The 14,604-nt window shown below is 33.9% G+C and overlaps 1 protein-coding gene across 1 annotated transcript; it reads right to left on the reverse strand.

Annotated features, from left to right (window-relative positions):
* Positions 1-3,800: 3,800 nt before the first annotated feature.
* On the reverse strand, positions 3,801-13,384 carry LOC21406437 (lysine-specific demethylase JMJ25). The gene is given in 14 exon segments (XM_024168485.1): positions 3,801-4,148; positions 4,572-4,633; positions 4,895-5,014; positions 5,674-5,759; positions 5,844-5,916; positions 6,619-6,999; positions 8,021-8,080; positions 8,082-8,354; positions 9,763-10,534; positions 10,665-10,728; positions 11,013-11,154; positions 11,244-11,343; positions 11,852-11,967; positions 12,104-13,384. Coding segments are annotated over 14 exon segments (3,630 nt in total). The 3' UTR covers positions 3,801-4,048.
* Positions 13,385-14,604: the final 1,220 nt, after the last annotated feature.

Genomic DNA, 14,604 nt, shown 5'->3' on the forward strand with positions numbered 1-14,604 from the left:
TGTGTCCTTGTTCCACATAATCTCATTATGCGAAATACACTCATTCAATATCTCGCCATATTAACAGTGTGGATAACACCATTGCATTCTAAATGGGAATGACATGTATTAATAATGTTTTAATTAACGATTCCAAACTTTAATTAAATTCATCATGAACAACGTTTTTTATTATTATCCTTAAACACTATCCTCTCGTATATAACACTTATATACTATGTTTAAGGTTACATAAACAATCACGGAATTTTCATTTGATATTCATAAAATATTCATAAATATATGCACATAAAATGATGAATAAACTCTTTTATTAATTAAATAATAAATATCCTATTACATCTCATACTTCTAGGACACTATTCCCAACAGACTCGTGGTGTAAAAATAAGTTCATGCCAAACTGTTAAATTTTATGTGATGATTTAATAGAAACGTGTATTGATTTAATACCATTAATAGATTATACATATATATAGTATTACAAAATACATATTAGATATATATGTCAAGTTTTAAATACAAATTCGTTATATGTTATATTTAAAATAAAAATAAAAATAAAAACATACACGGTCAATTATATATATATATATATACACACAAATAAGCATCAATAGTCAACCATTGTTATATTATTGCACTTTATTGCTGATAATTGATTATATGCCGAATAGCTAACGGTGAGAAATTTCATTACGTCTTTTGAGTCAATTAACATTCAAGTTAATTCCAAAATTCATTTGGAATCAAATTGTGAGTAATTTCTGTTTATATACATGTTGACCAATACAAATCTTATTCTTTTAAGTAGCTAACTCTATCGTTTTTTTTCAGTTTCCTAATCCTTTCTATACCTCTTTCACGTCTCTCTGTCTCTCACCCTCTCTTTCACGAAAAAAAAAAAAATCACAAGAGAACCTCCATAATCAGCCATCAAGCTCATCTCTTAATTTTTCTTTTGAATTCTCCTAGCAATCAAGATAAAAGAAATCGTTAAGGTATGATTCCTCTTATTATTTATTCTTTTGATTTTGAATTCTTTAAGGGGTACGGATTTGATTATCAATAATGGCTTTTGCTTGAGAATGAGGAGAGACATGAGATGATGTTTGAGTGAGACTATACCATTGCTATGTTGCTTATGGTATTACGTATATGGGTGGATGGGTGGCTGTGTTTGTTTTCTTTTTTAAAAAAAATTTTCAAACCTCTGTATTCTTATTTATTTAATCCATCATTTTCAAGTTGTCGATTTTATTTAGAGGAATCATATATAGACTTGTATATATATTGTGTCAAATGCTAGGATATCTTATTTCATTGGCCTTATTGCACCCTAGTTTAAGAAGTCAAAAATTTTGGACGTGTCTAGGAGTGATTACATGCATACTTCTATGTTTCTGTGTATTAGAAATATGTCATAAGGTTGAATAATATTGAAGTGGATGCGAGCTATGCGTGATAGGAAAACGGGAGAAACAATCATGGGATGAAAGTGTTTAAGGTTAAACAAAGTTTTTGATTTTTACTTTTATTGTTTTGAAACTTCAGTTTATGGTGGTTTTGATTGAAGAATATTTTAGACTTTATAGATTTTAATAACTAAGTTAAACCGAAGGTTGTTTTATTTATTTTTTTTTGAGGAAGTTCAAAAATTTAAAGATAGTATGTTTAAAAAAAAATTTAGGCTTTCCTTTAAGTCGTTCAAAGTAAAGTATTTCAAGTTTAACGATTTTCCGCTATTTGAAAGTTACGATAACTGTAATGGCTCGTGAGGGGTCGTTACAGATTCAATTAGAATTTCTATTCTTAACGGAAATTATCATAAATTCATATTGTGTATATGTCCTTGTTTCACATAATCTCATTATGCGTAACACACTCATTCAATATCTCATCATATTAACAGTGCGGATAACACTGTTCCATTCTAAATGGGAATGACGTGTATTAATAATATTTTAATTAAAGATTCTTAATTTTAATTGAATTCATTACCAACATCATTTTAATTATTATCCTTAAACATTATCCTCTCGCATATAACACTTATATACAGTGTTTAATGTCACATAAATAATCATGCAATTTTCATTGATATTCATAAAATTTTCATAAATACTTTGGCGAAGAGGCCTCATGAAACTTTTACGAAGTCGAGGTTACGCAAAGATAAGAATCCGCATGATTTATCCAAGATTTGTTGTTTATAATTTAAATATATGAACTTCAAATAAGAAAATTGCGCAGATTGATTGTAATCTCCACTTTCTAAAAACTATCACCAAAAATAAGAGAAGTATCATAAATTTAAATAAGCAAAGAGATATGAGCGGTGATTAGCACAATAGAGTATTAATAGGCCAAAAATCCCATAAGTCTGATCTTGAGCATTCTCTTGTAATTCTCCCCAAAAAAAAATAATGAATTTTCTCTGCATAACTCTCAAAATCGAGGGTGAATCATTATAAATTTTGCGTATTTTTGCTTTTCCTCACTTTTCATTACGTTTTGCAGCATTTAGTCTGTATTTTTCCGTTAAAAAAATTATTATTATTCTGTTGACAAATTTTTACCGTCAACATTGATTAGTCATAATTCTTTGTCTAATATAGTTATGAACAATTTTATGATTAAGTATTTTATATAACAACATGAATCGGATCAGTTTAAAAAAAAAAAAATGAAAGTACCGTTCTAGTGCGTTCTTCACAATTTTATTGCAAATCAATTTGTAATAACCAATACTTTTTCCTCACTCTTTGATCAGCTTCCAGCTAGCCTCAAAGATGTTGATAACGCCATTATGTCTTTCTTTCTGTTGGAGCGTGGAGCCGAATCAACAGAACGAGAGAAAAAAAACGGAGGAGAAAAGCAGTTGAGCGTCGCGGTCTTGGCTGGTCAGCGCGCGGCGCTGGTAGAGCACCGTGCAGGCAAGGGATGGGCGCCGCGGCGCTGGTTCGAGGGCTGCATGGATTTTGGGCTTTTTCTTGGGTTTTTTTTTTTGGACAGTATGAATACCTATTGTTAGGGTTTCTTATTGTGATGATTTTTTCTGAGTAAAATTGGAGTGTTGTGAGGCTGGGAAACACTGTGAGAGTGTGAGAGAAATACTAAGAGTGATTGAATGATTCTCTGTAACAATCTTCCTCAAAGTATAGTAAAATCTGCAGCGATAGAAACATGACGTAGCTAAATTAGTGAATCTGCATAAAAATTTCTTGGTGTGATTGTGCGTTTATTTTTCTTCGTGCTATTTTTCCTTTTCGTTCTTGGTATTGGAATTAGGTTACGCCTAATCTTTCCTGACACTTTCTACCTTGTTCTCTGAATGCTTTCCACGAATTGGGGACTTAGCTGATCTTTTTTACGATTTCCCACTGTTGAATTGTCTTCCCTCCTCTTTTAATCGACACACTGGACGCAAATAGTTTTAGTGGCCCTGGCTTTTGCGTCTATCAGGCGACGACAACCCCCACCTCTATAGCCACAACACATGGAGGAGCAAAGTGGGGGAGCTAGTCACCTTCCGACATCTAAAATGTAGCTCACAACTCACAAGCACTCATGTAGTCTTGCCTATGAAGTTGGCGGGGAATGACAAAAATACACTTGTGTTAATTGAAACACTAGTTTCAGTGCCCAAAAAAATAAGTTACAGATACTGAACTGAAAACTTGGAATTAAAATTAACAAATAAAAAATATAATATCACAACTTCACATGCTACGAATTGAAATGATAACTATATGATCAGAATAGATTCTTTCAGAACATTTCGTATAATTATATTGCTTCAAAGTGTTTCTACAAAAGGAAGTTCTTAACTACCATGTTAACCTTTCATTGTATAAACTCTCCAGACTACTAGGCAAAAACAGAGAGCAGCAGCTTCACAAGGTTAGTAGAGAAGATAGTTTTTTAAGAAAGGATATACACCAGGCCAAGAAAAGAGTACTCGATAGTTTTTTAAGAAAGGATATACACCACGCCAAAAAAACGAGTACCCGGTCAAAAGTATGGTAATTGCTCAGGTTGAATATAGTTAGGGCTCGGTCTTCTTAAACTTTCCCTTTCCCTTCTTTCCCTTTCCCTTCTTTCCCATTCCCTCATTTCCCTTTCCCTGATTTCGCTTTCTCTTAGACCTGAGAAAAAAGTGACTTGTTTTACCTGCCATATTCAAATAGAATGAAGCAAAAATAACCACATTTCTCATATCATCCTACTTTAACAATGTCCAAAATTCAACAAAATTGTATCATAAAGCTAAAGGTAAGTTTTCTTTCTACTTTTTGTTTAACATCAAATACAGCTCGAGTTTTAGGTTCAGATGGATTTTTCTGCAAAAATACTTGTGAAAAAGGCAACATAGAAGGCAAAGCAAGCTACAAAGCTTCCCTGTATCCAAATTTGTCGACACACACCTCGAAAACCAATTAATTCGTTGAGAAAGCATATGATTCAAAAAACTAGTGCATTTTTTTTTTTCAATTACAAGCATTTGAGAGCTTAAGACAAGCCTAAGAACAACCTTCAAATGCAGGTAGCAAAAGTTTTTAATCACTAACCTTTCTTTTGGATCCAAAGTTTCCACAACTTCCTTCATTGCATAAAGGGCCATCTTCTTCACCTGTTCCAAGAATGGCATATTGAAATCTCTAAAGTAAATTTCAAATAGGTTCTTATCAAAAGTATCGTCTCCCATTATGCAATCTAACAGTCTCAGCAGTTAGTCTCTTTGGAAAAGGATACATACCATGTGCTATAATATGGGCTGATTGGAAATGTAAATGTGTTAGCCACCGACATAGCGGAACAGTCCACAAGAACCATGACCCGCTCAATATGCTAATATAAATATCTGAACATGCAATCTATAAAAATGATGTACCTCCAATTTGTCCTCCTTAGCCCTGTGACTGGAGGGGAGCGTTCGGAATTCTTCCGTCAACCGGACACACTCATCAACATTTTCGGGTGAGACAAAGTCAAGTGCGACCTTTATGCAGGACTGATGAAAGCAGCATATCAGCATTATGTTTAAATATTAAAAAGGATAAAAAGGTCATTTGCATGCATGCAACAACTTTTGAAAATTTACACGACTATAAAAGCTTAAAGCAAAAAACTGAACCGTGTCAAGATCCTATCAAGTAGATTTTCAATTTAAATTGAAAAAAAAAAAATGATTGGACATAAGCGAGTCTAATGCAATTAAGGTAGAAATCACTAGAATTTTATTGCAAATACACGTAGTAAACCTTCAGGTGTCTAATGCAATTAAGGTAGAAATCACTACAATTTTATTGCAAATACAAGTAGTAAACCTTCAGGTTTCTTGGATCCGCAAACAGGTATATACATTACTCTCCTACTGCATGCAACTTATTCATGCATAGTACTTAAATTAATAAACTGAAAATGGCCACAGTTTATTAAAATGTTATTGCACAACAGAAGTAACAAGTTTTTCACATATTGCAATCAAGCAACATACAAAGAAACCTTCACAACCTTAATGATGACTAGTTCAAATTGTCAAAATTAAAGATTGGTTGAAGCACATATTCTAATCAACTAAGGAGACAAGTTTGGTACGATAAAAAGGGAGGAATTCATCAAGAAAAAATAAATAAACAGGGAGGAAATTAACTTTTAATCGATAATTACCTTCAAGTTTCTAACTTGATGAGGGCAGCCAGCAGGTATGAAGACAGCATCTCCAAGTTTTTGGATAAAGGACCACGGTTCAATCCCTATAAGATAGTATTCAAGTATGTAAAATGGACAACAGATAAGAATGCAAATGAACTGTATGGATTGTTCGATAATTAACTAACCATATTCCTCCTTAAGCTTCCTCTTGTGGTCCATAGTCAAATACATTGTCTGGTCATGAACTGGGTGAATAACCTATTCAATAAAACCAAGCAATAAACGATGAAATAGAAGAATGCCTACATAAGAACATATAAAATTAAGCAAATCAGTGGCAAATGAGGGCAAATAATTCTGCAGGCAAAACTAGAGAATGATTTTATTGACTGAAACAAGAAATGTGGCAATTCAAATACAAAAACAGCAGCATTTAAGACGCTGCAACTCTCTCATCAGCCACTAAACCCCCTATTTACACTACTAATTCACACTAACAGACTTCTAACTTCTTAAAAGACTACTAACCAGCTGGAACAACTAAAACACAACATAACCAACTATCTATATTTATCAAGTTCCTATCAATCATCACCCAAGACTTTGGATGGTCTTACACTTCCACATACAGGGATCAAGACTATGTTCAGCATGTTTTAACAACTGGGCTTTCTAGTTATGTAGTGATTCAAATCAAATATATTTAAAAAGGCTTGCATGGTAAGGAAACATGATAGGATTCCAGAAATACTAATAAGGTATCACAAATAAATTAAAAGGATGTCTAGATAATTTGAATACCACAAATATAATTCTCAAAAAATAAAAAAAAAATAAAAAAAAACCACAAATAAAAATTGGTAAAACTATATTCATGAAAAGCAAGCTAAAAAAAGCTTTTGATGCATCACATTTAAGGAAAAGCATAGAGTTAAAATAACTGTTTGACTCTGCAACTACCTGTTGTACTTGACAGCAGTAAATGTGCCTAAATTCTCTGAAATGCTTTTTCAGATACTCCTGCAGCTTGGGAACATCCTCTCTCCGGAATATGTCCCATAGAGCACCACCCTCAGCTTCTTCCAAGCCTTCCAACGTATTTCCAGAATTTAGTGACTGATCAATATTACCACAACCTTCATCTTTACCCAATTTTTCCTCCTGACTCTTTCGGGAGTTTAGCTGTGAAAACTCTTTATCCTTCCACTCACAATCACTAGCCACACGACCTCCGAAAATTTCTCTTTGGTCTTGCTCACTATGCTTCTTTTTCAGGTCTTCTATGGTAGCAAGCTGTTCAGGTGTAAATTTCACTTCAGCAGTATGAGTCAGAACGTTTACCTGAGATATTGATATACTGAATAAGTAATGTTTCCATTTTAAGGACACAAAGCCGAAAAGCACGGTTGATGAATGAGATAACGTACTCACGTAACTATCATGGCATAAAAATGGTGCAATGCTTCCACATAATTTTCATAACATAGAATTCCACCAATTACTTCATAAATTCATTTAGTAATTGATCTATTGTTAACATATGGACTAAAAACTCTAAATGGTGAATCCTTGGTATGCAAAAATTAGAACCAAAAGTTTAAACATTATATATAACTGCGATTAGTGTGCGCATAGTTGGTCTAAATAGAGGTAATCAACTCATAGAAGGTATATTGTGACATGTATGAATAAAATCCTTGATTCGTCAACCATATAACATATAAGGAGAAAGAAGACATCAGAATCAATAAAATCTAAAAAATAAATAATCCCAGTTCCAAGTAAATCAAAGCACATGCGTCTATATAATCAATTTTTTATTATTTTTCAAGAGGGAAAATTGTTGAGTTAGGTACAATGAGGAGTAAAATTCCCAAATGGACAAATTAAAAAAGACTGTTGGAAGCATTAAAACTATATAAGAATCCAAGGAAGTACAATAGCCTACCAAATTAACGTCTGGTGATCCAAATCCCTACTGAACTTAGTGTCGCAATATAAAATCTTGACCAAGAACATGAAAACCACTTTAGGAATATCTTTTGATCGCTCACTTTGATTAAAAAAAAAAAAAAAAAAAAAACGATTACCAGGTAGAAGATTAGAACAAAAAACTATTTGATAACAAATCAGATAAACGAACGAAACACAAAAAGGAGAGAAGCGCACACACACACAGACCGAGGCCCTGGAATAAATGAAAGCAATAAAGCCAACATGACATCTATTTGTTTCTTCTTCCTACTTCCCTTCTAAATGAGTTAACTACCATTCAATATGCAAGTATATTGAGAAAATAGTTAAATATAGAATGCATTTTGTCACCAGGAGAAAAGATGTCTTGTAATAAAGCATAACATACTGCATCAGACATGTCACAATGAAGTTTGGTTACAGAATCTCCACGTCCAAGCTCCTGCTGACTGAACACCATAAGCAATATATGTCTTGGGCCCCATGTCCGGCTTTAAAGATTCCTTGGGCAATTTGACAAAGAGGTTTAAAATTCCATTAAGAGGATTCGTATATTCCTTAAATGGCAAGCAAGAGATGAATTCAGCATTATGACGAGGCAAACGCTCCCCAAATAAATTAGACGGGGGCCAATCTTTCAGTTTAAGTATCTGAGGCCACAGTTTTAAATCAAAACGCCCTTCCAAATATCCAGTGAAGAACTGATGGATATTAATGTCAACCTGCATTCCACGACTCAACAATTGAAATTAGATTATCAAAAGGGTGAGATGAAATGAAATGGAAAGACAGAATACAAACTTCATAGAATAAAAAAAATTAAAGAAACTAAAGCAAGAAATTAAAGCAGCTCTAAAATACTTGGACTATGTTACAAAGCAAGATCTTTAACAAAATGAAGTGATAAAAAAAGAGATACATTAAACAGATACAATTCCGAGTAACTTCAAATTCTATTTGAAAATCTAATTTGGTAGATGAAAAAGGGAGGTGATTATAAACCTCCAAACAATTTCATACCAACTCACAAGAACGCATCCAAAGTTTAATAGAATAATTACTTGGAATCTATTCCTAATGTGTATCTCATTTTCCAAAATAATATGAAAAAAACGTTAGATAACCCTTATCAGCACTTATCAGAAATCAAATTAAACTGAATTCATCCATTAAAAACTTTCAAATTCATGATCAAAATTCTAGTATATACTAAGGAAACCTGGTGCTGAAAATCGTTTACTTATTATTAATCAACCAAATTTCTTTTGCAATCAGATAATAAAAAGTCATGTACAAGAAAGTATTCTCAGGAAATTATCATGAATAAATCATAGTTTGACACATTTAACAATAATAATACACGAACCACGTGCAAAAGATTGTTCAAACTTGAAAAAAGATTGTATACATCATAAGGGCAAAAAACAAGGCAAAAGATACTCTTAAGCCCAACTGGACGATATTCTATTAAAAAAATTGAAAAAGATAAAGTGTAGCTTAAGGTCAAAACATTCATCACTCATGCATACTAATATCTTAGATAAATCACAATTTCACGGACATATCTAATCAACCACATATGCTGCACGAAAGATTTATATTGCATCTTTCAATCAAACCATTTCCCTTTGAGCGGTAACAATTTATTTTCATCTAAAACAAGAATAGAGGTTACTCTCCAGGAACGCATCATATTTGGTTAGCATTGTTCAAATTAGATTCATGCAAACTTGTTCCTCCATTTCTATCAAGCATGAAGGAGTTGTAACTCATGAATGAAAACAAGATCTATCATGAGAACAAATAACACAGGAATTACATAAAATGCATGTTTATTCAAACAGTGTCCTGCAAGTGTCTAAACTAGATAAAACTTTCATCAATGGTGAATCAAATGAATGACATGACCCATACAAGAATCCTCCATAACTTTTTAACTATCTCATAAGAAGCAAAACAGGTTTAAAGTATCATTACAAGCTTAAGTAAGCAGTTAGAAATATACCAAAATCAATCAATAAGCAATTAGAAACGTAACCAGACTCATCAGTAAAATTTTCTTTTTTTTTTTTTAAGCTCATCAGTAAAATATTGTTTCGTAGTAAAAGTAAATGGATAAAAAAAGCCTACCTCACACAAATCCAAGCAATCAATGGCCTTGACTTCCAAATGTCTATCATGCTTGACATGACGCAATTGACGACAAGCACGCCACATGACAAATGGTTCCCAACTTAAACCTGATGTAGTTTCAAGCACATTATCAACAATTACTGGTTCACCTCTCATCCAATGCCACTGAAAATGCTTCAAATCCTCATGTTGGATTTTGCTAGCCTTTGGACAGTACAAATAGTTGTCATCAGAATCTTCTCGATTAGCAGCTTTCCTTAGCGCGTTGCTACTCAACTCACTCGCATCCGTAGCATTGAGACACGAACACTGACGTATAGAAGTTTCAGATGTATCGATGAGTTTATAAACATCTGCTAGTTCTTCTGCTTTCTTTACCAACTCAGAGACAAAATTTTCAGGAAACAGGCTCCTCAATTCCAGAAGCACACCACTGCAGCCCTGCAAGTCCTTTGGGGGGCAAGGAATGCTTCCATCTTCATTTGCTTTCCACTCTGAAATTGGAATAACACTGACATTACAACTACTGGTGGAACGAGCTTCTTCTTGGTCAACTTTCTTACGGCGCTTATTCTTAGAAGGAGCTTTCTCTTTGCTCTCGCCACCATGCAAATACTGGAAGCCTTGGTTAATGAATGGCATAATAACATCCTCCCCACCTCCCTGCAGGTGTCCGTCTCGAATCTCCCGGCAACAACTGAGGCAAAGGTCATATGAACATAGAGGACAACTTCTGTGAAAATCAACAATACCAGTTTTGCAGTTGTTGCTGCAACATTGAAAAGATACTTGTTAGATACTCAAACAATAATAATAATAATAATAATTAGTAGTAGTACCAGTAGCAGCAACAGTAGTAGTAAATACGATAATAGTATGTGATTTTGAAAAGGGCCTACCAATAAATACGCTCATCTTTAAAGCAATGTGACTTTTGTATCTTTAGCTCCGACAAAGAAACCCCTGACAACATGAATGTCCCATCAAATTGAAACTACACAATAATTCATTTATTTTCTCATAGATCTCAAGCAAGAAAGCCAAGAAACCATTACACTTCTCCCCAAAATGAAAAATGATTACGTGTTTGTTTGCTTTTAAGAGAAATACACACCTGACCCAAGGAATACTTGCTAAAAGTCTAGTAGTGAAAATGAAACACCACGAGGAATGAAAAAAAAAAAACATTTGATTGTAACTATTAAATGAGGATAAAGCCACTCTCAGAGTGTGGTTGAATAATGTACCTTGTCTCTTGGCCTCCATCTCACTTTCAATTTCTTGTTCCTCATTTAATTTTTTCAAAAATGGAAGAAGCCCTTGAAGCAAATACCTTGAGTGTTCAATTTCTTCGTCTTTGCTTATATTTAATTCCAGGTTCTCAATCTTCTGCAACAACATTATTAAATTTTATGAAACCTCATTTATATGCTTATTTATGTGAGCATTTAAGAGACAAGAGAAAATGAGAAACTGACTGTTATTGGTGCATCTAAACGCAAGCATGCTTTGCAATTGCAATTTCCACGGCATACAGGACAAGTCTCGGCAATGTCCTTTTTAGGTGTATTTGGATACCTACATAACATGATCCTTAAAAACAACTTACCAAAACAGTAAAAGATGAGAGATAAGAACAATCTTGCACGACTTAGTTTTTTTTACATTATTAATATTAATATGTATCGTACATGAAGTAGAAACTATTGACACTCCTCCATGAGGATTTCAACTAGGCCAAGAATAAAAATCCAGCATCTTCATCTGTTGTGCAAAAACTGAAACATATAGTAATATAAATCTTAATTATTATAGTGATAATAATAAGAACAATAACAAGGATACTGAATAATAGTACTATATAGTACTTCTGCTATATTCGATGGCTTTCCTTTTGCATGCATAATAGTTTTCACCAATTTAAAAAATTTATGCATATGACACATGGCGCTAGACTCATTTCAAAACCAGCTCCAGAAAGGTTTCCTAAAGTATAAACAAACTATCCAATATGGTGCCAAGACCAATACATATACAATAATATGCACAAAGTGAAGAAATCAACACATTCAAAATATATCCATACCACTTTTCTATGCAAGGAACACAGAACCGCTTTCTCTTACAACTTTTGCACCTAACAACCCGGCCTTTGTCATTCCTTTGACATTGGTGGCACATTAAGGAAACCCCTCCAGCAAACTGTTGAATCAGATATCGAAAACAGACCTCCAAGTAAATAAAGTAACAATAATGATAGCAAAGAAAAAAGAGCCTCCAAGTAAATAAAGTAACAATAATGATAGCAAAGAAAAAAGAGGGGGGGGAAGCTTCTTACTTTTGGGTCTGATTGATTTAATTTTGGCTTCTCTTGCACTAGGAGATTTACACGCCTCAGTGAATAACCTTTATAATCGTCAGATAACTCCACGCCCTTTTGGTCATTGTCCAAATTCCCCTTACTTTTAGCCTTTCCTCTACCCTTTCGGCCACGTTTTGTAGTCAAAACACATCCGACGTCTTTTTCTTGGTCTTCTTCAATGGCTATCTTCTTATCCTCAGTATCTTTCGTCTTCGTACGACACTTTCTCCCTCGCTTCCTTCCCGAAACCCTCTTATCGTTCTCATTACCGTCATCAAATCCGAAAAGCACATCCTCTCTATACACGACCTTTGTATTTCTGCTCCTCAGACGATTTTTTAAAAGAAAATCCCGACTCTCTTCAACCAAACCACTAAGACCCCTTTCACCTTCCTCCCTCTTAACCAACTCATTCTCCTGATCACCTTCTAAAACAAGCTTTGCCTTTTCTCCATCTTCCTCAACTGAAATTTCTGAACTTTCCTTCAAAACCTTCGCCTTTTCTTTCTCGACAGAAATCTCCGAACTTTCCCCCAAAACCTCCTTTTTCCTACCCTTGCGTCCACGTTTTTTCTTCTGAACTCCATTTCCACCATCTTCAACAGCATTCGCCATTTCAAAATCACCAAGTTCCTGAGCATTCTTGACATTTTCTCCATTCTCCAGAACATCCTCCACAACAACATTCACATTTTCCCCTTCATTCTTGGCCGAATGTTCTGAACTTTCCTTATCCCGACCATTTTCTACAACTTCTTTCGCCTTTTCCGAAACATCCTCCACCAAAACTTCCGATCCCTTCGCGACCTTCTTCTTCCTTCCACGTTTCTTCTTCTCAACTCCATCACCAACAACATTCTCTTCCACAACTCCCTCCATCTCCGAAACCCTAAATTCCTCAGACTCCTTCACCTCTTCTCCATTCTCCTTATCACCTTCCACAACAAGCTTCGCCTTCTTACTTCCCGGACCTTTCTGAGCCAAAGGTTTCGAATTTTTCGGCTTTCTACCGCGTTTTTTCTTCCCAACTACTCCTTCGCCCCCGACGATCTCCATTGCCGAATCCCTAGCTTCCTTATCCTTCTTTTCAACCTTCTTTCTACCGCGCCTCCTTTTCTGATTCGCTTCACCTTCTGTGTCCTCCAAGGAAAAGCGATTCTCCGGAATATTCTCGATACTTTCCGGAACTTTCCCGACGCTCACCGGAGCTTTCTTGTCTTCGCCGTCGTTTGGCGGTGGCTCAGAATTAGCCGCCATGAAAACTCAATCAAGCAAGAAATTTTGAATTTCAGAGAGAGAAACAGAAAGGGAAAGTGGAAAGTGGAAACGACGGGCGGGATTTGCGAAATGAGAGAGAAAAAACGTCGGATAGACGGCCTATTAAACCGGGGGCGTTGCTGTGAGAGTTTTGAAAATATGGCGGCAAAATAAACCCAAAGATAATATTTTTTTATTTTATTGTTTTTGGTTTTTGAAGAGGCGTTTAGTTGACGTATTTAAAAAAATATATTATAAAAAATTATGAATCATGATTAAGAATGAATATAAAAAATAAATATTATTAATTAATAGATTTAAATTTTTAATTTAAATTAAAATATAATATTTTATGTAAAAATAAAATATTTTCACATTAAATTATATTTAAATTTAAATTTAAAATGCGACTTGAATAAAATTTATATATAATTTTTTATAAGAATTTTTAATTATAATAAAATTAAAAATGTAGGATTTCTGTTTTTCTTTTTTGACCTTTTCTCTTTCGTATCAGCTGATTATGACTCCCTTTTTTCTATCTGTTTTTGCCTTTTTTTATTTTTGTGATAAGTATTGTACTACTGTTACTGTTAATGCGCCTCTTTGTGCTCTGACTCACGGATCAGGAAAACATATTTTTGTGATCAATTAGCAATAAATTGTGATTGACAAAAATTATTATTAAATTGTATGTTTGCGAAATGAGAGTGAAAAGACGTCGGATAGAAGGCCTAATATGGCGGCAAAATAAACCAAAAATAATATTTTTTTATTTTATTGTTTTTGTTTTTTAAAGAGGTTGTTTTTTGTCTCGTTCATTTCGCTGATTCGAGTTTTTTTTACAATAAAAAGCTCTCACAAACAATCACATTTAACATTTTTGCTATAGTGAAAAGCTCTCACATAAAGTCACATCTCAACTCGAATTAAAAACTCGAATCAGCGAACTAAACGGGTCCTTTATATTTTTGAGTTAAAGTGACTTAAGTGATAATTTTAAATTGAATTTGAGTTATAATTTGAGTAGAAATTGTAATTTGAGGACTCGTTTAGTTCGCTGATTTGAGTTTTTAATTCGAGTTGAGATGTGATTTTATGTGAGAGCTTTTTACTGTAACAAAAAAGTTAGATGTGATTGTTTGTGAGAGCTTTTTACTGTAGCAAAACTCGAATTCTAAACTCAAATTAGCGAAATGAACGGGGCCTTAGTTTTGTCT

This window comes from Morus notabilis, unplaced genomic scaffold (assembly GCF_000414095.1).
Source record: "Morus notabilis unplaced genomic scaffold, ASM41409v2 Scaffold436, whole genome shotgun sequence".
Lineage (NCBI taxonomy): Eukaryota > Viridiplantae > Streptophyta > Magnoliopsida > Rosales > Moraceae > Morus > Morus notabilis.